The sequence below is a fragment of the Leucoraja erinacea genome, chromosome 16 (genome assembly GCF_028641065.1).
Source record: "Leucoraja erinacea ecotype New England chromosome 16, Leri_hhj_1, whole genome shotgun sequence".
Classification (NCBI taxonomy): Eukaryota; Metazoa; Chordata; class Chondrichthyes; order Rajiformes; family Rajidae; genus Leucoraja; species Leucoraja erinaceus.
This window is the reverse complement of record NC_073392.1, coordinates 30059445-30087423: the sequence shown is the minus strand read 5'-3', so window position 1 is coordinate 30087423 and position 27979 is coordinate 30059445. Positions and strand designations below refer to the sequence as shown.

Here is a 27979-nt window from a genome sequence, read left to right as displayed (position 1 = left end):
GGATAGGGGGTACTACTAGAGTAAGAGCGGCACAGTGGCACAGCAGTAGAGTTGCTGCCTTACAGCGCCAGAGACCCAGTTCCGATCCTGACTATGGGTGCTGCCTGTACAGAGTTTGTACATCCTCCCCGTGATCTGCGTGGGTTTCCTCCGGGTGCTCCAGTTTCCACCCACACTTCAAAGATGTGCAGGTTTGTTGGTTAATTGTCTTCGATAAAATTGTAGATTGACCCTAGTGTGTAGGATAGTGCTAGTGTACGGGGATTGCTGGTCGGCAGGGACTCAGTGGGCCAAAGATGCCTGTTTCCACCTTCCACAGCTCTAAACTAAACTAAACATAATATATTGCTGAGGAGCTGGGGTTAAGGAGAATCAAAAGGGAACTAGAAATTCCAGTGAGGTCCTCTTAACTTGGCTGAAGAGAAGCTGAAATGCCAGAATCACATACTGTCGTAAGCTTTTGGGCCAAGTTTGATAGATTTTTTTTTGTAGTTTTAGTGTTTCTAGTATTACAGTGTGGAAACAGGCCCTTCGGCCATCCAAGTCCGTGCTGACCAGCGACCACCCGTACTCTAGTTCAGCCCTACATACTCCGAACAATTTACAGGAGCCAATTAACCTGCAAGCCTGCACGTCTTTGGAGTTTGGTACGAAACCTGAGCACCTGGAGTAACCCCACACGGTCGCGAGGATAACGTACAAACTCCGTACAGACAGAACCCGTAGTCAGGATCTAACCTGGTCTCTGGCGCTGTAAAGCAGCAACTCCACCCCTATGCCGCCCATATTGAAAGGAAAGATGGAAAATTTGAAAATGTAAAGTTTTCATGGTTCACTTGGGTAAATGTGACCCACTGTCAGAGACTGCTCGGACTCTGCAGTGCAACTTTTCCCGTTCAGTTACTGGGTGATCTGCTACTTTGTGCCCTTTCTCTACTTCTCAACTTGGCTTCACCTCTGGAGGCAGAGGTCTGAGTTTCAAGCCTTGCTTCAATTAACCTTAAGAAACTATTGGTCAGGGCTTGAGTCAGGAAGTCATGTTGCAGCTTTATGGGACTTTGGCTCGGCCCCATTTGCAGAATTGTGTACAGTTCTGGTCGCTAAACTAAACAAACAGTAACAGTGCAAAGACAAAAACAAGGCCCCCCGAGTCGATGTAGTTGGAGGAATTTGAAATTGTATTTAAAGGGTCTATTCCAGAAACTGATGCAGCTTCAGAACCTTCCCAGAAAAATTTAGTAAATTCAGTCATTGTTTGTGTGAACGGAAATGCCTGCCATTCCCGCTGGATTCTTTGGCCTGTTTCTCATTCTTGAGGAACAAACACAAGCAGTAACAACAGCACAATGTGGTCTTGCTGCCAAGCCACTCGTAGTTTGCTCCATGTACTGCCGGCAGTAAGGACATGGAGACAGTCAGATGCCACCTGAGTGCGGCGGTTTCAAGACTGGGGTCAGACAAGACTAAATGGTCTCACAAAAATACCTTCAGTGTAGTTTGTCATCCAAGCCTCCAGAAGACCTTTAATCCTCACAAGGAAATATTTATAAGCTAATTTACAACAGAACTATAGAGGTCAGGGTTGAACATTCAGGCTTGTGATATGTCTGAAGATGGGTCTCAAATGGAATTATCACCTAACCATATAATCCGGAGATGCTGCCTGATATGTTGCGTTACTCCAGCACTTTGTGTCTACTTTTGTAAACTAGCATCTGCAGTTCATTGTTTCTAGGCTTCTGATATCCATTTCCATATCATCATATACCTACTAAAAGTCTGATCTAGTATGTGTATTTATTGATTTGTGCGTTTGTGTATAATCACATCTTCTCGCTAACGGTAAAATGGAGCCGGGAGCGAGGGAGTATTGCGTTCGGGAACCAGCCCTCCCCTGTGACGACGTGCGCCTCCACCGTCCCCCCCACCCCTCAAACTCTACCCCCTCCCTCTCCGATGTGGGTCTGATGCAGGTAGAATTACCATTTGAACTACTTGGATGTATAGGTGGATGGGAAAGATTTAAACGGGTTTTGGATTTAAATGGGTCAGGTCGTTAAGGGCTCCGGTTGAACGGGTTTCCTGGCTGGCTTGCACGCAAGTCCCTCATTCACGGTCACTCACGTTATTTACTATTGTTTTCCCATCTCTCTCTCTCTCTCTCTCTCTCTCTCTCTCTCTCTCTCTCTCCTCCCCCCCCCCCCCCCCCCCCCCCCCCCCCCCCCCCCCCTCCAAGGTTGGTTCTTCCGGTTTGCCTTTATTTGCTTCAGTTTTATTTGTTTAAGTGTTATTTATCACATTGTAGCTTTTGAAAAATTCAAGAGGGTATCAGTTGCTTTCTAAGGGCTGAATCGGCCCGTTCGCGAGGCCTTTCATCGCCCGGCAAGGCTTAAAATCAAACTGCTGCATCGAGGCGATCGAGGCTCCTGATGTTGAAGCCCCCGCCAGCCGATTTGAAGCCGCGCCATATATATATATATATATATATACGCACCGCAAACACACACCGCAAACACATCTCAAACATTTTCATTCAGTATCTTCAAAACCTTGCTCAAATCGCTCCCTTGCTATTAAATTACAGAACATACAATCTCAGTTTGCATAATGTCTCCTCAAAACGTAACCCTTGATATCCTACTCCCCCAAGTCCAAGGGCGCATCATCCATGAATGCTCACGGCTCTGCTGTAAACAGGGACTATGTGCAGCTGTAACGTTCTTTCTATTCCCTTATACTTCAGTATAAATGGTAAGATGTGTTAGCCATTATCTTTTTTGATTACTTCCTGTCCACGACACTTTAATAGTTGATCTGCATGGAATTCTATGCCTCTTTAGATAGCTGCTGCTTCACTATTTTTAAACACTTTTTAAGGTTTAAAACTGATAACCTAGCATTTGTCCATTTGCCATCGTTTTGCCATCTATTGTGTAATGCACTCTGCTTCTAATACTAGGACACTTGAAAATGACCAGTGTATTGTCCACGGAGAAGTAAGAGCTAACTTAAGATACCATGGCTGAATCATTTTCAGTCACGGTGAATAGCTGTCTTTCCAGATTAGGAAATAAATGCTTAGTATTGAGTTAATCGTTGAAAGACAGTGGAGAAGTGGAAGCATTATACGTGGACTTTTATCATTCTTGGAATGTTGTTATTGTCGCTGTTTATTGTCCAGCCCTTATTGGCCCTCGGCCTCCTCCTGCACCTATTTTCTATGTTTCTATATTAACAAAAGGCTGTGGAGGCCGTCAACTGATATTTTTAAGGTGGAGATTGTCAGATTCTTGATTAGTATGGGTGTCAGAGGTTTCGGGGAGAAAGGCAGAAGTATGGGGTTGAGAGGGAAAAATAGATCAGCCATGATGAATGGCGGAGTGGACTTGATGGGCCAAATGGCCTAATTCTGTTCCTACAACTTATGAACTTAACTGAGGAACGGGGTGGCGCAGTGGTAGAGTTGCTGCCTTACAGCCTCAAGAGACCCGGGTTCGATCCTGACGACGGATGCTGACTGTAAGGGAGTTTGTATGTTCTCCCCGTTATCGCGTGGGTTTTCTGCAGGTGCTCCAGTTTCCTCCAACGATCCAAAGACGTGCAGGTTAATTAGCTTCTGTAAAACTAAAATTGGCCCTAGTTTGTAGGACAGAACTAGTGCACGTGTGTGTGGTGGTTGGTCGGCGTGGACTCAGTGGGCCAAAGGGCCTATTTTCACGCTGTAAATAATTTCTGAAAGTAAAATAAAAGTCAGTCTTGGTCAATGGAGCCATTATAAGACCATCTATTCCCTTTATCGTGTATCTGTGCACTGCGAATGGCTCAATTGTAATCATGTATAGTCTTTCTGCTGACTGGTTAGCACGCAACAAAAGTTTGTATGTCTAAACTAAACTAAAGGGTCCCGGCCCAAAAAGTTGTCTATCCATTTCCCTCCACAGATGCTACCTCACCTGCTGAGTTCCTCCGGCAGTTTGTTGTTTGTTTAACAGTCAACCACATTAGTGGATCTGAGGCCACATATGAACTGACTGGGTAAATAGGGCAAATTTCTTTCTCTGGTGGGGTTTTAAGTCGGGATAGTTTAGTTTAGTTTTGTTTATTGTCATGTGCACCGAGGTACAGTGAAAAGCTGTTGTTGCGTGCTAACCAGTCAGCAGAAAGACCATACGTGATTACAATCGAGCCATCCACAGTGTACAGATACATGATAGAGGGAATAAATGATCTTATAGTGGCTACATTAACCAAGATTGACTTATATTTTACTTTCAGCAATTATTGACAAGGTGCCATAAGGCAGATTGCTGAACCATGTTAAATGATGTTGAATTCAAGGGAGGATATCAAATTTGATTAAAAGTTTATGCAAAGAAAAAGAGCAGGAACAGAGTACAATTTTTCAGGGTGACAGTTGGAATAGATTTCACACAGGGTCAGTTCTGGGACAAGTTCCTGTTCACTTCATATATCAAGGATTTGGATGGAGACAGAGATAGAGCAACATGGAAACTCGAGGATGGTACCAAATTCACCTTGTGTGTGGCCAGTACAGTTCATTCCAGAGAAGACTGAAGAGATGTTTAGTTTAGAGATACATGGTAACGGGCCCTTCAAAACTCGTCTCATTCCGGTCGTTCTTTCTTGTCGCTGCTCCCGTTTGGCAAAAGGTACAGAAGCTTGAAATTACACGCCACCAGACTCAGGAGCGGCTTCTTCCCCTCAATTATCAAGCTTCTCAGCAGTCCTTCCACAAAATAGGGTACTGTCTGATCCACCTCTACCCTATTGCGGACTTTGGACTGAAATACTGTGAACTACATTCTGCCAACCAAGTCCATTCGCGCTAGTATTCAGTATTTATTTACTATCATTTTCACTGAGTACTTGCATACACAGAGGAAACGAAAAAACGTTACTCGATCAGTTTCCATTCAGTGTAGTTAATAAAAAAAGGATAAAAAACTAGTTCCCAGTTATTCCGCTTTTGCATCCACTTACCACACAGTAGGGGCAATTTACAGAGGCCAATTATCCTGCAAACACACACGTCCTTGGGATGTGGGAGGAAACCAGGGCACCCGGATGAAACCCACGCAGCCTCGGGGAGAACGTGCAAACTCAGCGCAGACAGCGCCCGAGGTCAGGATGAAACCCGGGTCTGTGGTGCGGTGAGGGAGCAGCTCTATCAGCCGTGCAGCCTCTCTGATGACAAAATGGAGAAATGGGCTGAACAACAGCTAAAGCAACTTGTCCTTCAGGTGTTGAAGATAAACAAAATGCTGGCGGGTCTCGACACCGATTCCTTCTCACCGGAAATGCTGCCTCTCCCGCTGAGTTACTCCAGCTTTTCATGTCTATCTTTGGTGTGAACCAGCATCTGTAGCTCCATCCAACACGTGTCGTTCAGGTGTTCTGTTGAGCAATCTTCTGCTGCACATATTCTCTGAATGGAAGTGGGTTTGATGTTGTCTGGTGGTCAGGGATTAGTGGACAACTGTACTGAGACCGTTTTCAGTTCGGCTTTTCATCGGAGTTTTGGAAAGGGATTTTCTCACATGCAAAATGTCAGCGCAAGTTTGTTTATTTCAGCGTACATTGGGTTGGGGGGGTGGGGTGGGTGGGGGGTCAGAATTGCTTGTGAGCACACCTGGATGAGACAGCATTAGTAAATCTTTGTGCCTGTACAGCTGTTAATACGGGCTCATTAAAACTGCTCTCCCTGCTATATTTTAAACAGCACCAGATTTATTTGTTGTGGGGGGCAGGTGGCTTGGGTCTGAGTTGTATTAAGATCTGATTTGGCCTTGGCTGTTTCAATACTTGTTCCCAGGCACCACTCAGTGTTTGTTATTGTCTGATTTCATTTCCTGTCTCCCTTGCCTGCACTCAAATCCAACACACAAAAAAAACTGGCACCTCTCTCTCCCTTTCCACATGCAACCCCCATTCCACCTCTCCACGTAAAACTTTTAAAGCGTACTATTCCTCTGGGGTTTCTGCGGCAGAAAGATATATCGCACTGTTGAGATTTTTAAATGGAACAATATGGCTCTTGCTACTCCATCATTTGACTATTGGGCCCCCTGTCTCCTCCCTAATGGCTGATGCTAAGTTTAATCTCTCCTAGATTTGCTCATTAGAGTCCAGTAGATGTGTGCTGTCCCAAAAGGGAACACAGGCCACTGGCCAGAAATGGGCTGTGAATGATATTTCTCAATTGCCTTTGTTTCAGCTTGTTCACTTCACTCGAGGGTAGGTGTTAACCCTTAACGATCAGGATAGTTGCATTTGCACTGCAGTCAGCTTGCTGCACTGTCCCACTTTTGCGATTTTTTTGGCGACATGTGTCGTGAGTAGTCGCCCAAAGAGTCGTACCTTTTTCTGGTAGCCGGTGGATTTTCCACGTGTTGAAAAGTTTCGCCGACCTGCTGCGACTAATGACGGGTACAGGCAGTCGCCGAAAAAATCACGTAAGTGGGACAGGACAGCCCTTTACACAGAGAAAAGCAACCTCTTTTTTTAAAGGAAAGCATTGTCCCTGTAGCCACATGGATTTCCTCTGGGTGCTCTGATTTCATCTCACATTTGGAAGAATGTAAGTTAATGTGAAAGGAGGAGAATTAGGCCATTCGGCCCATCAAGTCTACTCCGCCATTCAATCATCGCTGATCTATCGTTCCCTCCCAACGCCATTTTCCTGCCTTCTCCCCCATAACTCCTGACACCCGTACTAATAAAAAAATCTATCAATCTCTGCCGTAAAAATATCCAGGTGAGACTAGTGGGGCTAGTGCAAGTTGGCAGGGCGTGTTTCCATGCTGGATGTCTCTATGACTATCCCAAAGATGTACGGGTTTGTAGGTTAAATAGTCCTTGTGAAAAAAAGTTGCCCAGAGTATGTAGTGGGTGCGAAAATGGGACAATGTAGAACGAGTGGTCGATGGTTGGCATGGAGTCGATAGACCAAAGGGTCTGTTTCCATGCTGTATCTCTAAATCTAACTGAATGAAACAAGCAACATCGCAGCTGTCTGTGACAGGGTGTGGAGTGCACTAATTCTACGCACACGGGATAATTTTACTAAACCATATTCCCTACAAACCTTTTTGTTTAAGAAGGAACTGCAGATGCTGGAAAATCGAAGGTACACAAAGATTCCATAGATGCTGCTGCACCCGCTGAGTTTCTCCAGCTTTTTTGTGTGGAATCTACCCTACAAACCTGTCGGCCACCCTTGGTTATTATAATTGTATAGCCCTTTCTGCCACTACACTGCTCCATAAGCAGGTAGTGGTTCAGCATAAACATCTCATGGGTTTGATATATAGAAGACTCGATAAGTGGGGCTGAATAATGAGGTGAGCTTATCCACTGGTCATGTTCATGTTCGGCAGCTTTTGGGGGGGGGGGGGGGGGGGGAGCGGCACGGTGGCGCAGCGGTAAAGTTAAAATAGTCTCAGTGTAAGTAGAATGAATGATATTTGATTGAAAAAGTAGCAAACTTCCCACGTTTCCGTTTGTTTTAGATTTTACAACCAATTCATAGAGAATAATTAAAAGATGAGCATGCTACAAGAAGCAAGTCAGATTTAGTTTAGTTTGGTTTAGTTCATTATTGTCATGTCTACTGAGGTACAATGCATGCTATCCAGTCAGCGAATAGATTATACATGATTACAATCAAGCCGTCCACAGTATTCAGATACATGAGAGAGGGAATAATTTTTAGTGCAAGATAAAGTCCAGTAAAGTTTAGTTAAAGATAGTTTGAATGTCTCCAAAGAGGTAGAAGGAAGTGTGTTGGAATAACCAAGTCTATAACAAAGTTAGGGATGAGGAGTTGCAGAAGCAGATGAGGAAAGGCTAGAGCGAGTCAGGGTGGAAAGGTGTAAGAAGGAACTGCAGATGCTGGTTTATAACGAAGATAAACTATGCTGGATAAACTCAGCGGGTCAGGTAGCATCTCTGGAGAAAGGGAATAAGTAACATTTCGGGTTGAGACCCTTCTTCAGATTGGGAGTCAGGGGAGAGGGAAACTCGAGGTATGGAAAAAGTGCAGAACAAAACCGAGCACCAATGACCCAAAAAAGGAGGAGCCCACAATGGGCCATTGTTGGCTGAGGAAGAGGTGATAACGAAGGGATACGAACATTAAACTAGCAAGAAGACTAGGGTGGGGGAGAGACAGAGAAAGAGGGAAAGCAAGGGTTACTTGAAGAGAGAAATCGGTATTCATACCACTGGGTTATAAGCTCCCAAACAGAATATGAGGGGCTGCTCCTCCAATTTGCGAGTGGCCTCACTCCGACAGTGGAGGAGATGTCCAGGTGATGGAGGATGTGCTCAAAGCTCATTTCAAGATCCAAATTAACACCACCAAACAGTATGTTCCGTTTCAGATGGTTGCCATGGAGACCAATGGAACCGATAGCTTAGCAAGAGAGTTTTGGTCGGGGATGAAGCCAACTCGTGATTTAGATTGGACATTTCTCCAACTATAGACATTTCTCCTGAGCTTTAGGGAGAGGTTGAGCAGGCTAGAATTTTATTCTTTGGAGCACAGGAGGATGAGGGGTGATTTTTATAGAGGTGAATAAGACCATGAGGGGAATAGACAGGGTAAATTCACAGTCTTTTACCTAGAGTAGGGGAATCAAGAACCAGAAACCAGTTTTAAGGTGAGGGGGGAAAGATTTAATAGGAACCTGAGGAGCACCTTTTTTTACATAAAGGGTTGTAGGTATATGGAACAAGCTGCCAGAGTATGTAGTTGATGCAGGTACTATCAGAACGTTAAAGAAACATTTAGACAGGTACATGGATAGGATAGGTTTAGAGGGATTTGGGCCAAACGCAGGCAGGTGGGACTAGTGCATGTTGTACAGCATGGGCAGGTTGGGCCGAAGGGCCTGTCTCCATGCTGTACGACACTATAACTAAGCGTGGAAAAGCAAAGTGTCGGCTTCATTCTCAGTGAAGATAATCAGCCCAATGAAACATAGACAGCGGAGGAAAGGAAAAGTGGTGGGAAGGACAAGCTGAGTGTCATCGGTCTGCCGTTGGAAACCGGCCCTGTGTTGTTAGCTGGAGTCTCTGAGGAGGACCATGGGAATGAGAAAGAGGAAGGATGGGGGCAGAGGTCGAGAATGGATCCTAGGGGACACAATTGTGGGTCATGGAGCTAGCGTGGGAAGAGAATCCATTGCAGGATTCATTGTCGACAAAGAACCCAACATAATTTCTGATTTCTGACACTGAATCGATGGTGATTACAGGCCTGAACAAGAGCGACTGCCGAGACAAAAAGAACCGGTCAGATATCACTGATCTAGTTTAGTTTATTATTGTCAAATGTACCTAGGTGCATTGAAAAGCTTTTGTTTGTGTGCTATCCAGTCAATGAAAAGACTATACATGAATACAATCAAGCTGTCCATAATGCACAGATAAAGAATAAAGGGTACAACATTTTGCGCAAATTAAAGTCCGATTAAAGGTAGTTCAAAGCTTTCCAATGAGGTAGATGGGAGGTCAGGACCACTCTCTAGCTAGTGAGAGGTCTGTACACTTGTCTTATAACTCCCTGAATCTAGAGTCTGGATCTTGTCTCAATCTGTATCTACGTTTATTATTGTCTGGTATATCTTGTCCTATGTAATAAGTGAACATTTTTTTCCCTTGAAACAAAAGTCCAAAAGGTTTTAAAATAGAAAAGCCATCCAGGGAAACGTTAAAGCCTTATTAACCTGACCCATGGATTTTCATTGAAACCTAGTATTTTCAAAGCGGCGATTGATCGGTTCTTGATTAGGAAGCCTACCGCATGTTTGATTATGATCGTCCCAAGAACTGGAACTCGTTAAAATATCAACATGTCAACAATATCAACAAGTGAAACAGCAGAAAGAAGAAATCAAAGATTTAACTCAAACCAGAAAGTGAGTGAGGGAAAGAATAGAGAGAAAGCAAGAAAGAGGGGGGAACTAGTGACAAAAACATTTATGAAAAAAAAGGGAGGGCAATAAAGGAAGGGTGTAGGCAGGACATGCAGATGCTGATTTACACTGAAAATAGACACAACATGCTGGAGTAACTCAGCAGGACAGGCAGCATCTCTGGAGAGAAGGAATGGGTGACGTTCGAGTCGAGACCCTTCTTCGGACTAAGAGCCGGGGAGAGGGAGACATAGAGATATGGAAGGGTAAGGTGTGAAAATGAGAGATGAAAGGGGACGAAGATAAAGAAACTAGCCAGATAATCGGCGTGGCTGAAGTTGACAGAGAAAGAAATGGTGGTCGAGGCAGCTGGAGTGCACTCCAATACTCACTTTGAAATGCTGTGAGACACCTTTTGGAGCCACTACAGGGAGAAGCTAAGATAGCACAAAGATCTTTTCTCCCTCTCTGTGGAATTCATTGCCACAGACAGCAGTGGAGGCCAAGTCATTGGGTACTTTTACACACAGAGAGTGATGAATCTCTGGAATTCTCTGCCACAGAAGGTAGTTGAGGCCCAGTTCATTGACTATATTTACGAGGGAGTTAGATGTGGCCGTTGTGGCTAAAGGGATCGGGGGTATGGAGAGAAGGCAGGTACAGGATACCGAGTTGGATGATCAGCCATGATCATATTGAATGGCGGTGCAGACTCGAAGGGCCGAATGGCCTACTCCTGCACCTATTTTCTATGTTTCTATGTATTTTTAAAGAGGAGATTGATAGGTTCCTGATTAGTAAGGACATCTAAGGTTGCGGGGAGAAGACTGGAGAATGGGGTTATGTGGGGGGAAAATGGATCAGCCATGATCGGATGGCGATGCAGATTCAATGGGCCGAATGGTTTAATGCTGCTCCTATGTCTCATGAACTTATTATGGACCACACAGTCACTCTGATAGTTGGTATATATGGGGTTAATTGGATTCCTGGGAAAGCTGTTCTTATTACTGTGGCACTTTGTAAACATTAAAACACATTGCAGGATAAGGTTCAATGTGACATGTATGTTATGTATATTAAAGTACTCCCTGGTGCAGTCCCTGTCAAGATCGCCGTATACCGATGAAGGGAAGTCTGTGTTTATGTGAGGTTCTCGGTATATGTCAACTCTCCAGATCCAACTAATTTAAACAAATGGATATTCACATCCTCCGTGCGTGATGGTGTTCGAGCAGATTTTCTAACAGAGAGTCCATTACATTTTTTCCTCCCTGTGGGATTACATCGGGGTCAGTGTATATTGGAACATTCTTCTCACTTTTGTTTTGATGAGCGGGTAATTAGGCTGCTAGTACAATGCAGTACTGTGGGACAATGGCTCTCTCTTTTGGGTGGAATGGTAAAGCACTTTCTTCTCCCTGAAGTGACTCCAAGAGGTTCCTTACTGCATTTCACAGTAAGCATCGTACCTTACCCCAGCTGCTTTGTCCACCATTTATCCCTCTGTCAACTTCAACATAAAGACAAATATCTGGCCACTTCCATTTTTTCCCCCTTCCATCCGTTTCCTTTTGATAGATTTTCCCTTCACTTTTGTCCCTCTCTCTTGATTTCTCCCTTCTTTCTCTCACTTACTCCTCAACTTGATCTTTTCTGATGCTTCTCTATTTTTCTTCTCCTCTTTTGCTCTTCACTGCCAGCTGCTCTCCTTGCCCTTCAACCTCTTTGCTCTCCTCCTTGCCTCTCCGCGCTCTCTTCTGCCTTCCATCTTGCTCTTATTTCTTCTCTCGTGTGGCTCTCGTTCTTCTCTCTGCACTTGCTCGTTCCCCTCCTTTATCTTCACTCTGCACTCTCAGAGCAATTTTACAGAGGCCAGTTAACTTACAAACCTGCAGATCTTTGGGCTGTGGGAGGAAACCGGAGCACTGGAGGAAAGCTGAAGCCACAGGGGGAACCTGCAAACTCCACACCGACAGCACCTGAGGTCAGGATCGAGCGCGGGTCTCTGGCGCCGTGAGTCACACCCTATCAGCTGTGCTACTGTGCCATGTCACTGTATTGAGAGTCACTAAGTTGTTGAACTATTTGGGGCATCTCAGCTGAGCCTAAAATGTATGTTGCTCACAATGCATACCAGGAAGGAGTCAGTGGATAAAAAACAGGAACAAGATCCCTTTTGTTTCCTTTCTCTCCAGTAAAATCTCCATCCCCATCCACCTCCCTCCCCCAAACTATGGAGGTGGCACAGCGGCACAGCAGTAGAGTTGCTACCGTACAGCGCCATAGTTTGTGCATTCTCCCTGTGACCACGTGGGTTTTCTCCGGGTGCTCTGGTTTCCCCCCACACTCCAAAGATGTGCAGGTTTGTAGGTTAATTGGCTTCTGTAAATTGTCCCAAGTGTGTGGGATAGTGCCAGTGGTTTGGTGCGGACCTGGTGGAATGAAAGACCTGTTTCCGCACTGTATCCCTAAAGTCCAAATCTCTAAAGCTGAGAACAGGGCTCGAGTCAGGATCTCACACTATGGCAACATGTCAATGAATTTGTCCCCTGGGTTCAAGGGTGGCGCATGCGGTTATCCCGTGGATGAGACAGTGATGTACTGGATGTGTTTGTTTGCAGTGGGCCCGGGAGGAGTTTGAAGGCCTGTTCAAGCAGCCAGCAGAGAACGTCAACAAGTACTTGGAGTAAGTAGACTTCTTCATTCTCATCTCTTCCGGCAGAGGAGAGAGCGTGCAAAGAAACCCATCATTGTCACAACGTAGACCAAAGCACCAAGTCCCTTTCCCTCCCACATCCCAAATGTAGAAAGTGCATGAGAGGGGGCAGGGAAAGTGGGGAGCACAGAGTGTCGAGAGGGGTGAGGGGGTTGCAGAGAGTGGGGTGGGGTCGCAAAGGTTGGAAGTGTGGAAGCAGAAGACTGGAGGTGTAAGGTCATAGAGTCATACAACGTGGAAACAGGCCCTTCAGCCTAACTTACCCACACCAACCATCATGTCACATCTACACTATGTTGATGTTCCACCCCGCCTGTGTTTCGCCCATATTCGACTAAACCTATCCTATCCATGAACCTGTCTATATGTTTCCTAAACGTTGCGATAGTAACTGCCTCAACCACCCCCTGCGGCAGCTCGTTCCAGACACACACCACCCTTTGTGTGAAAAAGTTACCCCTCAGCTTCCCCCCCCTTCACCTTAAATCTGTGTCCTCTGGTCCTCGATTCACCTACTCTGGATAAGAGACTTGTGCATCTACTTGATCTATTCCTTTCGTGATCTTAAACACCTCTATAAGATCACCCCTCATCCTCCTCTGCTTGAGGTGTGTTTAGGGAGTAGAGGAGAAAAGATGAGATAATATGGAGGGGAGGAAGGGTGATATTGCGTGGGAGATGGTCGTAGTGCAGTGAGAAGATTGGGATGATCACTCTGGATCTGAGGAAGATTAGAGTGTCGGGGATCTTGCGGAGATGAACGACGAGGATGTTGCCAGGTCTCGAGGGCCTGAGCTATAGGGAGACGTTGGGCAGGGCAAAGACTTTAATCCTTGCAGCACAGAAGGCTAAGGGGTGATCTTATGGAGGTTCGTAAGACCCATTCTCTGGAGAGTGAACCAAACTGTCACACACGTTACCTCTGACCGTAAACAAACATTGTCAGCATAACATAGAAATGTCACTTTGATAAACCGAAAAAAAATGAATAATTTCTTCAGTACAAAACAATAGACCTGTAATGCTTTCGGAATCAGAAGAGATGTAATCCACAACGTTTCATCTTTTTGGACACACACGCACATGCACACGCACGTGATTGCACAGAGTCTTTTACCCAGAGTAACAAGGAATTCAGAAGCTAGGAACATAGGTTTAAGATGAGAGGGGCAACATTTTATTGGAAACTGAGGGGAAACCTATCGCACGGAGGATGGTGAGTACATGGAACATGGTGCAGAGGTGGGAGTTGCTGCAGGTACATGGCTTAGTTTAGTGTATTGTCATGTGTACTGAGGTACAGTGAAAAGCTTTTCTCGTGCTATTCAGCCAGTGGAAAGACTATACATGATTACAATCAAACCCGCCCACAGGATAAAGGGGATAACGTTTAGTGCAAGATAAAGTCCTATTACAGATAGTATGAGGCATTCCCATATCAACATTTAAAAGACTAGGAATAAGGAACTGCAGATGCTGGTGTACACAAAAGGACACAAAGTGCAGGAGTAATTCAGCGGGTCAGGCAGGGTCTCTGGAGAACATGGATAGGTGACGTCTCGGGTCGGATTGAAGAAGAGTGCCAACCCAAAACGTGACCTATCCATGTTCTCCATGTTCTGCCTGGCCCGCTGCGTTACTCCTGCACTTTGTGAGCATTTAAAAAAACGTTTGGACAGGTACATGGATAGGAAATGTTTAGAGGGATATTGGCCAGACGTGGGCAGGTAGGAGTGGTGTAGAAGGGGCATCTTGGTCGGCATGGGCAAGTGGGGCCGAAGGGCCTGTTTCTGAGCTGTATCAATTTATGGCGAGTTTGGAAATCTCACAGAGCAAGTACTTCCCCTTTGTAACAGTCAAACGAGCCAGAATCTCCAGAAGGCACTAGTTGAGGCAAGTACAAGTCAATAATATCTGGCTTCTCTCTCTGAAAGCAAGTTCTCTTGCTGGGCTTTCTGCCCACATGGCATCTCACTGAGTCTGAACAGGGTTTCCTCTTAGCCGTTAGGTCCCTCTCCCTCTTTGAGCTTGGAGCGAAGAAATTGTCTTAAAAAGGTAATAGTTTCAACCTCGCAGTCTATTGAAGAGATTGTTTATCTTGTCTGCTGACAGTAAGTTAAGTAGGTGGAACTTCAATAAACATCGAGCCTGTCAAACGATAGTAATTCTGCACCTGTGATTTACGTGGACTTTTCCTCCCTCCATCTCGAGTCCTTTGCTTACATTTCCCCCCTTCCCTGTTTATCAGTTGTAGTGAATGTAATGGGGTCACCAGCTTCCAGCTGAACGTGTGCTATTAGGTTGCTGTGTCTGGTCACCAAGGACCAATTCTCAAGATAGATGAGTAGTCCAGTGCACATTCCACAACACAGCACCAGTAGGAAACATTTGGGCCGAGATTATCTGTGCTTATGGATTGAGCTGCCACAGGAGGTAGTTGAGGCAGGGGCAGTAACAACATTTAAAAGACATTCGGATCGATACATGATTAGGAAAGGTTTAGAGCGATATGGGCCAAATACAGGCAAATGGGAATAGTTGAGATGGTCAGCATGGATGCATTGGGCTGAAGGGCCTTTTATGGTGCTGTGTGATTCTATGACTCCATCGTCTAAATGGGAACCCACCTAACAGTGCAGCCATTAACGAGACGATTCATTAGCACCAAGAAGTCCATTATTTTGGTGGTGGAATTTGCCACAAACTGGATTTATTCACAGCATTAGAGCTTTAGAATTTAGTTTAGAGATGCAGCACGGAAACAGGCCCTTTAGTCCACCAAGTCCACACCGACCAATAATCACCCCATACACCTGTTCTATCCTACGCTCTAGGGACAATTTACGGAAACCAATTAATTAACCTACAAACCTATACATCTTTGGAGTGTGGCAGGAAACCGGAGCACCCAGAGAAACGTCACAGGGAGAACGTACAAACTCCGTACAAACAGCACCCATAGTCAGGATTGAATCTGGGTCTCTGGCGCTGTGAGGCAGCAGCTCCATCGCTGTGCCACCATGTCGCCCTCATATGAAAACCTACAGGACACGACATGCGTTTCATTTACTGGCCTGTTAACATCGTAACGACGTCCCTTCACATCCACTACGCACCATCTTAACATTACAGCACACGTCATAATCTTGCTTCTTGACTGGAGCTCAGACGCTAATGGTAACTGTCTCTTTACATTGAACAGAGGCTCGTCTTTTATTGATCAGACAATGACGCTCCAGGAAGGTCAGATTTTGGAAATTCTGGAAGGCCTTTACAAGAGTCTGGTTGTCGATAAGCCCAAATCCTGGGCCGACTGTGTGGCCTGGGCCAGAAGACACTGGCAGACGCAGTACAATAACAACCTCCAGCAGCTTCTACACAACTTCCCAGTCGACCAGGTAACAGGTTAAGGCTGGAGGGAGTGGGGGAGTGGGGAGTGTAGGAATGGGGAGCAATTGATGATGTCTGCTGTATTGGAATCACTCTGTGTTTCAACACTGCAATTGAACACAAGTAATTACTCCAGGTGCAGTGATGAGATCTTTATATGGAGACTTGTCATGGACAGAAGAGTTTTTTTTAATAGCAGATTTCCTTCCTCTCAGTGCTATCAGGGTCGCCTTAAGGGCCTGTCCCACTTAGGCGATTTTTCAGCAGACTGCCGGCGACTGTCAAGTTTGCGGCACTCGCCTGAAAAACCGGGACGCACACACGCACATGCACGGGGAGCGCTGTGTGAAATTCACATGGTGCAAAGCCAAGGTGATACAGACACACACCACGATAAACAGGGAGGTTAAGACGGCTAGCACAGTGTACGGCAAGTCCTTTAAAAGAGGGAGATGGGGGAGGAGAAGGAGTAGAGACATATTTAAGAAGCCAGACAACTTTTCCATAATCTGCAGCCCTTTGTGTAGGAAGGAACTGCAGATGCTGGTAGGTACAAAATGTTGGAGTTACTCAAGGGTCAGGTGGAGTTACACTAAGGGTCTGGAGAAAATGAATATGCGACCATTCAGGTTGGAACCCCTCGTCAGAAGAGTTTGAAGGTCTGGAGAAGGGTTCCGACCCGAAACATAGCCTATTCCTTTGCTCCAGAGATGCTGCCTGACCCACTGAATTATTCCTGCACGCTGTGTCTCTATCTGCAGCCCTTTGTTCATGTTAATATGTTCTAGGAGCAGAATTAGGCTTTTTGCCCTTCAAGCCTACATCAAGCATATCTTTCCCACTCAATCCCTTACTACTGCCTTTGCCCCTTAACCCCTGCCACCCTTCCTAAATACAAATCTGTCAATCTGCGTCGTAAAAATATCAATTGACAGCCTCCACAGCCTACTGTGGCAATGAATCCCACAGATTCACCATCCTCTGACAAAAGAATTTCCTCCTGATCTCTTTTCTAAAGGTACGTCCTTTTATTCTGAGTCTATGTCCTCTGGTCCTAGACTCTCCCACGGGTGGAAACATCCTCTCTACATCCACTCTATCCAGGCCTTTCAAGTTTCAATGAGGTCCCCCCCGCTTGCTCCTATATGTTATTTGTAACTCTCACCTCCAAGCCCATTATTGTCCGTTAGATTACTGACTGCCCTGCACTGCACAGTATTACTTTGCTGTAGGAAGGAACTGCAGATGCTGGTTTAAACCGAAGATAGACACAAAGAGCTGGAGTTTGTTTGCTCGTGCGTCAGACGACGTTCTGCCATCGCTTTGCCACAGCCAGTGCCGCATCTGTGCCTCTGCAGAGATCGTCCGCAGTGCATTCCTCTCCGCCACAAGTCAGTAGGTGGGCCGTTGTCTGTACCTCTCCACAGTTGCACTTGTCAGAGTTCGAGATGCGGAGGCGGTTTAGGGCTTTCATGGAAGTATAAGGCAGGTGGTGTCCTGTTGCCATCTGTTGTTTGGTTTTGGTGCCCGGCACGGTTGGCTCTAGTTCCATGAAGCTGTTCTGACTCTTCAGGCGTTTCTTGGCATGTTGGTGATTGTGCAAGGGGTGGTGGGAGTCTGTGTCCGCATTGGAGCGTTCTACTGCAGCTGCCCGATCACGTCTTCGAGATGGTTCGTCGATGCCTGCCAGCCCGTACAGATGTTCAACCTTTGTCGGCTTCAGGCATCCTGTGGTTTTCCTGCAGGCAGTGTTCAATGCACAGTCCACCTTGCGTGCATGTTTAGAGCGGCTCCAGACAGGACTTGCAGTAACTCAGTGACTAAGATGGAGTAACTCAGCGGGACAGGCAGCATCTCTGGAGAGAAGGAATGGGTGATGTTTCGGGTCGAGACCCTTCTTCAGACCTTTGCTGTAGTTGCCGTGGGGCAAATCGGGTCTGCATTCCCCATTGACCCCATAGTGCATTTGACAACTACCGACACTGGGGGAGCTGTTGTTCAAATCCTTGTTCGGTTTAAGTACACAGTACTCGCACATGCAGAATGCTTTCCAGAGCCTGGGTTTATCAGACTTTATTAGGTAGTATAGCCTCCTTTCTATACACGGCCTGAACTAATTGACCCTGATACTGAGTTCTCCATGTAAATAAAATTAATTTGTCTGAACGATCATCTCTTATCTTGATGAGTGGAAAGTCTGCGAACCTCCTCCCCCCCCACCCTCTCCATCTTCCTAATGAATCAACTTAATGGTGGCAAAATATCCTGGTAAGAACAGATTTATTATGAGCAGCTTTTGCACAATATTCAAGAACTGCACTGAATGTAATATAAATCAGTGCATGGAAAAGCTGTGATTGCAAATAAATATGAACAAATGTTTCACTTTTTTTTAATAGAAGGTGGGCATTTGATCGGTCAATTTGTGTCCAGCTAATGTTATGCAGAATTGGAGCGTGGAATCTTGCCGCACAGATAGCAGGCCACTGAACCTGTGCCATCTTTGTCCAAACACTCAATCGTCCCACTCTTCCCAAACGCTTTCTTCTACTTCTTGTTACTTTCTATTAAAGGCTGGGCTATCTTTAGAACAAAACCATCCCAATCTGCCAATGGCAATCATTTGCTCGAGGACCAATTGTTACCAACAACGTTATTATTGGTATCGTTTCTTAGTAGTTATTGCCAAGAGCAGCGCAGTGGCACAGCGATTGTGTTGCTGCCTCACAGCGCTAGAGACCCGGGTTCAATCATGGCTACGAATTCTACCTGAGCAGAATTAGCACACGGGTTTTCTCCAGGTGCTCTGGTTTCCTCCCACATCCCAAAGATGTGTTGGTTTGTAGATTAATTGGCCTCTGCAAATGTCCCCCTAATGTGGACTATGTGAAGGTGGGATAACATAGAATTAGTGGGCGGCACAGTGGCGCAACAGTAAAGCTGCTGCCCTACAGCGCCAGAGACCCGAGTTTGATCCTGACTACGGGTGCTGTCCCTGTCCCTGTGACCGTGTGGGCTACCTCCGATTGCTCCGGTTCCCTCCCATAATCCAGATGTGCAGGTTTGTAGGTTCATTGGCTTCTGTAAATGTTCCCTAGTGTGTGGGTTAGAACTAGTGTACATGTGGTCGCTGGTCAGCGAGGACTCGGTGGGCTGAAGGGCCTGTTTCCACGCTGTATCTCTAAAACAGAAAGTGGCGGGTAACTGGAACAGGCTGCTGGTGGAAGCAGACATGACAGTGGTGTTTAAGGGGATTTTAGATTGGCACATGGACATACTGGGAATGGAGGGATATGGATGGTGTGGAGACGGAGATTAGTTTAACTTCGCATCATGTATGGTACAGACATTGTGGTATGAAGGGCCGGCTCCTGTACTGTACAGTTCTATGTCCTATATAAGCCTTTAAAGTAGCTTGATGAGAGTGTTATTAAACTAATGCCTGTAAGGAATCTGGAGATACAAGGAACAATGCAAGAGCAAGGAATTGCCGAGAGTTGTGGACGTGGCCCAGACCATCACACAAACCAACTTCCCTTCCCTTCCATCGATAGGCAAAAAATGCTGGAGTAACTCAGCAGAACAGGCAGCATCTCTAGAGAGAAGGAATGGGTGACGTTTCAGGTCGAGGTCCTTCTTCAGACTGAAAGTCACGGGAAAGGGGAACGAGAGATGTAGATGATGATTTTTAGTTCAGTTTAGAGATACACTGCGGAAACAGGCCCTTCGGCCCACCGTGTCTGCGCCAACCAGCGATCCCTGCACATTTATACTATCCTACACCCGCTAGGGACCATTTTACATTTACCAAGCCAATTAACCTACAAACCTGTACGTCTATGGAGTGTGGGAGGAAACCGGATATCTCAGGGGAGAACGTACAAACTTCGTACAGACAACACCCTTAGTCGGGATCGAACCCGGGTCTCCGGCGCTGCATTCGCTGTAAGGCAGCAATTCTACCGCTGCGCCACCGTGTAGAGCGATATCGAACAAATGAATGGAAGATATGCAAAAAAGTAAAAATGATAAAGGAAACGGGCATTGTTAGCTGTAGCTGGGCGAGAATAGAAGACTTGGGTGGGGTAGGGGTGGAAAGAGAGGGAATGCAGGGGTTATTTAAAGTTAGAGAATTCAATAATAATACCCCTGGACTGTAAGCTGCCCAAGCGAAATATGAGATGCTGTTCCTCCAATTTGTCCAATGGAGATGAGGAGGAATTTCTTTAGCCAGAGGGTGGAGAATCTGTGGAATTTATTGCTACACAGAACGGTGGCGGCCAAGTCATTGTTTTTTTTAAAGTGGAGAATGATAGGTTCTTGATTAGTAAGGGTGTTGAAAGTTATGGGGAGAAGGCAGGACAATGGGGTCGAGAAGGGAAAATAGGTCAGCCATGATCAAATGGCGGAGCTGACTTCGAGTTATACAGCGTGGAAACAGGTCCTTCGACCCAACTTTCCCACACACACCAACACATCCCATCTACACTAGTTCCACCTGCCTGCGTTTGGCCCATATCCCTCAAACCTCTCCTATCCACTTGATGGGCTGAATCGCCCAATTCTGCTCCTATGTCTTATGATCTAAACTAAACGAGTCAAGAGATTTCATTTTGGTCATTCCATCATCGTACCCACGCCTCTAATGCATGAGCACAGAGTTGGTGCCGCTGCTGAAATGCAGATTTTTTTCTAATGAATGGGAGCACTAAATTAACACCAGCTGCTGAGGCCTATCTGCCTTCTGCGAGCTGTAAGACTCTGGCTTGTTGCTGAGTAGCTTTAGGGGGCAAGACAAGTAAAGGTTAATCCAGAATGAAAACAAGAGGCTTTGCCTTGGCACGTGGACCATTATGTCCTGCTGGGGATAGATTGCAGATTTAAAAGCGCCATGTAATCTGGCAAAACTAAGTCTCTGCGGACTCCTGTATCCCAAAACAAAGACGTAATTGGTTTCTAACTTGTGCGAGGCAGACAGATGTAGAGACAGAATTCTTGCAGCTTTGGGGAAAAAAATTATATTGTCTTAATGTGGGTACTGCTTTTAAAATAAAATTTAAAGTATTTTTACTTTTATTGCATACCTGAACTTTAAGCAAAGCTTAACTTTGGATCAGGAAAAGGGAAGTTATATTTTCTAAAGAAAAACATATTTTAGCAAGGGGATTGGCACCGTTAGGTTGGCCATGCAGGGATCATCATTAATTTTTTCCCGTTTATGGTTATTCACAGTTATAAAATAATCAAATTTCCTATCAAGCCATCTTCACCATGCATTAACCTTCCATTGGATGGGTCTCAGTTAGGATAGAAAAGTTATGATTTTAGGCCGGGCGGCATAGTGGTGCAGCTGGTAGAGCTGCTGCCTCATGGTGCCAGAGACCCAGGTTCAATTCTGATCTTGGGTGCAGTCAGAGATTCAGAGTCAAAGTCATACTGCATGGAAGCAGGTACTTCAGCCCAACTCATCCATGCCGACCAAAATGCCCCATGTTTAGCCCATATATTAGTTTAGTTTAATTTAGAGATACTGCACAGAAACAGGCCCTTTAATCCACTGAGTCCACAGTGAACATCCGTACACTAGTTCTATATTACACACAAGGGACAATTTACAAAACTAATTAACCTACAAACCTGTGCACCTGGAATGTGGGAGGAAACCGGAGCACCCTGAGAAAACCCATGTAGTCACGGGGAGAATGTGCAAACTCTGTACAGACAGCACCGTGGTCAGGATCGAACCCGGGTCTCTAGCGCTGTAAAGGGTCTGTCCCACTTAGGCGGTTTTTTTTTAGGCGACTGTCATGGTCGCAGCAGGTCGTGGACAAACCGGCGACTGGACCCCCTCCTACGACAATGTCTACGACAAGCTACAACAACCTACCACCTCGTCTACGGCAAGCTACTGACAACTGCAGACCCATTATGACGTCCACCTACGATCACGCCTACGACAACCGAAGTCAACCTACGTCCACCCGTGACAAGCTACGACCCTGTTGGCGACGACTGAAGACAATTCGGTCGCGGGTACCTACGTCACCTGGCAACAACCTACGGCAGCACCTACATCAGGAGAAGTCAAGCTTCTTAATGCATTTCGTTGTCTCTGTACTGTACACTGACAATGACAATTAAAATTGAATCTGAATCTGAATCTGAGCTACGCTCATTGACATCAAGCCAACTGTCGCCGAAAAAGTTTGAACATGTTGAAAATCCAGCGGTGACCAGAAAGACGCTACGACTCTTTGGGCGAATGAGGAGACAACTCACGACCATACAGTCGACACCCGCCGACCATGTGGCAACAGCCTAGTCGCCAAAAAAAAATCTTCTCCTGCGTGGGACAGGCCCTTAAGGCAGTAATTCCACTGTTGCTCCATTGTGCTGCCCTTTTATACCCACGTCTGCCCAGATGGTTGTTTTTCCAGGAACTCTTAGTTAGTTCCAAGTTAGTTAGAGGGAGAAAGTTAATTCCTTCAGAATTGTTAACAATCCCACAGTGAGATTTGATGTTTAAATTGATGCCTGCTTGCCAAGATGTTTGTGTGGTCACTCACTTGAATAGCAGCAGAAGTTACTAATACTGAGAACATAGAACAATACAAGCCCAATACAGCACAACGACAGTCCCTTCGGCCCACAATGTTTGTGCTGTACATGGTCCCAACACCATCACTTATCTATCTGCACATAACCCATATTCCCCCATTTGTTGCAAGGATCAAGATTCTATTTTCACCCGCATATTGTTCAAGGAATGAGTCAGGGTGTGAGAGCAGATGAAAGAACAGGATACAACCAAGAACTTTAATCATCTCTACTGTTCCACTGAATTATACCCTGGGATGTTTACTGTATTGTTTTGCTTTAAACTTAATGCAGGCTTTTAGCATGTGTCAATATCAACGTTGGTTAGGTTGTTTTTAACTTTCGTATGACAATCTGTTCCATGGTATGTTTTTTGATCTTGCAATTCGTTTTGCCGAAGATATCCATCTTACAGTATATACTCAAATCAATCTTAGACCTCAGTTAATGATATACCTTTGTTACTCTCTTTCTTAATTGGAATGGATTCTTTGCCTAAAATCCTTTAAAGAAGAAGGAAGAATAAGGAAGAATGTCTTTCGACAGACGGTGTTGAATCTGTGGAATCTATTGCCACAGGCGGCTGTGGAGGCCAAGTCATTGGGTATTTTTAAGGTGGAGATTGACAGATTATTGATTAGTATGGGTGTCCTTGTATCAGCTTTAGGACAGATGTGCTTTTATATGAATAGATCAAGTAGTCACACAGAGTTTCTAGCCCAGGATAGGGGAGTCGAGAACAGAGAAAACAGATTTAAGGTGAGGGGGGGGAAAGATTTAATAGGAAGCTGAGGGGCAACTTTTTCACACTAAGGGTGGTGAGTGTATGGAATGAGCTGCCAGAGGAGGTTGTTGATACAGGCGCTATCGCAACGTTTAAGAAACATTTAGACAGGTACATGGATAGAACAGGTTTAGCAGATTATGGGCCATATGCAGGCAAGTGGGATTAGTGTAGATGGAACATGTTGGTCAGTGTGGGCAAGTTGGGCCTATGAGCCTGTTTCCACACTGTATCATTATATGACTATTACAAATGGTTCCCAATTGCACCAATTGTACCACTCTCCAGGAACGTTTCACAAATATGTTTTTCCCCAATTTAAAAAAATGGTAACTACTGAAAAGTACATGTGTTTAGTTTAGTTTAGAGATACGAAGTGGAAACAGGCCCTTCGGCCAACCGGGTCCACAACAACCAGCGATTCCCAAACATTAACACTATCCTCCACACACTGGGGACAATTTACGTTTCTACCCAGCCAAATCACCCACAGACCTGTACATCTTTTGAGGGTGGGAGGAAACCGAAGAACTCAGAGAAAACTCACACGATCAAGCGGAGAACGTACAAACTCCGTACAGGATCGAACTCGGGTCTCCGGTGCTGCAAGTGCTGTAAGGCAGCAACACAGACAGCACTCGAGGTCAGGATCGAACCTGAGTCACTGACACTGTGTGTGGCAGTGACTATCTGCTTTGCCACCCACCCAGGTGTTGGAGCTTGATTTTAGTTTGGAGATTTAAGTGATAAGATTTGGCATAGGGGTTTTGATATCAAAAACTTATCCCATTCACTTAGCATGAAATGTTGAAAGCCGGCAGTTACCCGTATAGCAGAGTAGATTGAATGAATTAAGCTGGTCTGTGCTATACTTCAAATGATGGTCTTCTTCATCTTGTTCCAGGTTACAACATCAGGAGCTCCGTTTTGGTCAGGTCCCAAGAGATGTCCTCATCCTCTGGAGTTTGATGCCAACAATGTAAGTTCCTTTCACTCACCTGCCTTGTTATGACGGGTACTCCTTCATTAAGAGTATTGCATATACCCGTTGACACTTGGGTCCAGATGCAGCTCTGTGGGACTTTAGTTAGGCCATGTTTGGAATAGAGCATGCAGTTCTAATTGTCCCATTACAGGACAAGCATCGATGTATTGGAGAGGGAGATTTACCAGAATACTTCCTGAATTAAAGGGTTTCAGCTACAGGGAGTGGTTCTATGGACTTGGATTATTTTCTCCAGACCATCGGAAGTTGAGGGGAGACTTGATAGAACTATCTAAAACTAAACATATAAAATTATAGAAGGACTGGACTAGCTAGATGCAGGAAAAATGTTGCCAATGATGGACGAGTCCAGAACCAGGGGCCACAGTCTTAGAATAAAGAGGAGGTCATTTAAGACTGAGGTGAGAAAAACATTTTCACCCAGAGAGTTGTGAATTTGTGGAATTCCCTGCCGCAGAGGGCAGTGGAGGCCAAGTCACTGGATGGATTTAAGAGAGAGTTAGATAGAACTCTAGGGGCTGGTGGAATCAAAGGATATGGGGAGAAGGCAGGCACGGGTTATTGATTGAGGACGATCAGCCATGATCACAATGTATGGCAGTGCTGACCTCCTCCGCACCTATTTTCTGTGTTCTATGCTTCTATGAGAGGCATCAATAGGGTAGAACGTTTCTCCCAGTATGGAAATGTCCAACACTAGAGGGCATAGCTACAAGGTGAGAGGGTGGAGCCAGACAAAATAGTTTGTGGAAGAAAGAACTGCAGATGCTGGTTTAAATCAAAGGTAGACCCAAAATGCTGGAGTGACTCAGCGGGTGAGGCAACGTCTCCAGAGATACTGCCTCACTCGCAGACGCAATAGTGCCGTTTAAGAGGCTTTTAGATAGACTCATGAAATTGCAGGGAATAGGGGGATATAGATCATGTACAGGCAGATGGGATCAGTTTAACTAGGCATTATGTTCGGCACAAAAAATGTGGGCTGAAGGGCCCATTCCTGTACTGTTCTATGTATCGGATGGAACTGCAGATGCTGGTTTACACTGGAGATAGACACAAAATGCTGGAGTAACTCAGTGAGGCAGGAGGCATCTCTGGATCGAAAGAAGAAGATCTATGTTTAAGAGGGGACATCTGAATTATTTGAAATCCAAACATTGAATGCTGCGTTTTCTCTCAAGATTGAATGTCAGTTATCTGTTGATTTGCATGACTTTCAAAAGGCTAAATATCTATGATTTCCACCCTAAGGCAACCCCACACCTTGTGCTGTGGTTTTATGGAAATACGTAAAGACGACCATTTCTTCTTTTGGAAGAGTGAGGGTAGGGGAGAGCGTTTCAAGGGAGAGAAGTGGAGGGGTTGGTGCACCGCAATGGAGTATCTTGGGGTGGCACGGTGGTGCAGCGGTAGAGTTGCTGCCGTACAGCGCAAGAGACCCGGGTTCAATCCTAACTACGGGCGCTGTCTATATGGAGTTTGTACGTTCTCCACGTGACTGCGTGCGTTTTCTCCAGATGCTCCGGTAGGTTAATAGGCTTTGGTAAAATTGTAAATCATCCCTAGTGTGTAGAATAGTGTTGGGGTGCAGGGATCGCTGGTCGGCACGGATCTGGTGGGCCGACTGGCCTGTTTCCATGCTGTATCTCTGCACTAAACTAAAAATCTCCTCATTGTGCCCTCATTCCATAGATAGAGAGATAGATAAGTCCGAAGAAGGGTCTTGACCTGAATCCACACCTATTCCTTCTATCCAGAGATGCTGCCTGGCCCGATGAGTTACTCCAGCATTTTGTGTCTATCTTCAGTTTAAACCAGCATCTGCAGTTCCTTCCTACGATTGATAGGTCTGCTGTTTGTGTAGCCGTGGCAATAGCTACCCTTTTTAACTTGTGAAAACCTTCAGCTGCAAGGAAGTTTGAGGCTTTCCAGGAAGTGTGCTTAATTTAAACCAACTATTACCTGTTTCCTCCACATTGTATCATTGACACTGCGACTGCCTGCTTGGCACCGCAGGACACTGAGGAGTGGAGGTGAGGTGGAGGTGCCTGCCGCAAGCAGCAACAAAGCCACAGCTCCGTCAAGATGCTTGGAAAGAGAATTACCTCAAAAAACAAATCGCAGCACTTCTCTCAGTAAACAAAATCCATTTCAAACCTGGAATCCTGCCAGTATTCAGTCATCAATTTACCCTCATAAGACGCTAATGTTTTTTTTTTAAACTCTTTGATTAGTTAGTTAATCAACTCCAATTCCATGCAACAAGCAACAGGGCCAGAAGCAGATGCTGGTTTATACCAAAGATAGACACAAAGGGTCAGGCAGTATTTAGAGAAAAAGGATGGGTGATGTTTCCGATCGGGTCTGAAGAAGGATCCCGACCTGATATGTCACCCATCCCTTTTACTCCAGCACTCTGTGTCAATCAGTAGGGCTTGATAGATTAATGTGGGGCTTGCAGTTACACTGTGTGTAACCAGCTTGTTTGTTTAGTTTAGTTTAGAGATAAATCATGGAAACAGGCCCTTCAGCCCACCGAGTCCATGCCGACCAGCAATCCCCCATCCACTACTTCTATCCTGCACACTAGGGACAATTCACAAAAGCCAATTGACCTACAAACCTGAATGTCTTTGGAGTGTGGGAGGAAACGTGAGCATCCGGAGAAATCCAACACAATGACTGCGAAAGAAAAACTCCATACAGACAGCACCTGTAGTCAGCATCTAACCCAGGCCATGAGAACTACTGTGGCCATGAGAAACAAAATTGAACATCTGATTCATTGAGATTAGTTAAAGGATTTTGAAATGGGATGGGTGCAGGACAATATTTTGCTTTGATAGAGGAAAACAAGAGGGGTTGTGCATAAAATCACAGTCCAACTATTTTGTTTAAAAAGTCCAGGGGAATTTCTTTCCCACAAAGTGATGGGAAACTTGGAAACTCTCCCTTTACAGACGGTTCACCTCGTAATATTTGGGGCTTTATAGTAGTACAACTCAAATAATCTGCCCCCTGATTATTTGGAAACGCCAATGATTCAGCCTCTGGCTGCCGAATATTTCCCACACATTCTCAACTTCCCACATGACTTTGGGCATCACGCTGGTGCAGCGGTAGAGTTGCTGCCTCACAGTGCCAGAGACCCGGGCTCGACCCTGACCACGGGTGCTGCCTGTGCGGAGTTTGTCTGTTCTCCCTGTGACCGCGTGGGTTTTCTCTGGGTGCGTCGGTTTCCTTCCCCACACTCCAACGATGTGCAGATTTGTAGGTTAACATTAGTGAGCCAGAGGCCAGAGTACCAGCTCTGGTGCTCAGTGTCCTGTCCCAACGAAGGCAAGTGATTCCAGAGTCTCCATCCGTGGCTCATTCAATTCGAGGGCCACTTTACAATGAGAAGTAACGATGGCCTTGTCAGCAACATACACATTAGTGAACAACTTAAACCAATACTGACCAGAGAGCACATCCTTTGAGTTCATTATTCTGTTCCGATCCATTATTTTTTCTGACCTCAGACGAAAGGTTATCGAGCAAACCAC

The 27979-nt window shown here is 45.5% G+C and overlaps 1 protein-coding gene across 1 annotated transcript in view; it reads left to right on the top strand.

The window, feature by feature from the left end:
- The window catches only part of LOC129704922 (ubiquitin-like modifier-activating enzyme 1), a 222492-nt gene that overhangs the window by 56629 nt on the left and 137884 nt on the right, over positions 1–27979 (top strand). The window contains exons 17-19 of the mRNA XM_055648331.1: positions 12563–12627; positions 15860–16055; positions 24333–24407. Coding sequence (XP_055504306.1) covers positions 12563–12627; positions 15860–16055; positions 24333–24407 — 336 coding nt within the window. The remainder of the gene's footprint in view (positions 1–12562; positions 12628–15859; positions 16056–24332; positions 24408–27979) is intronic.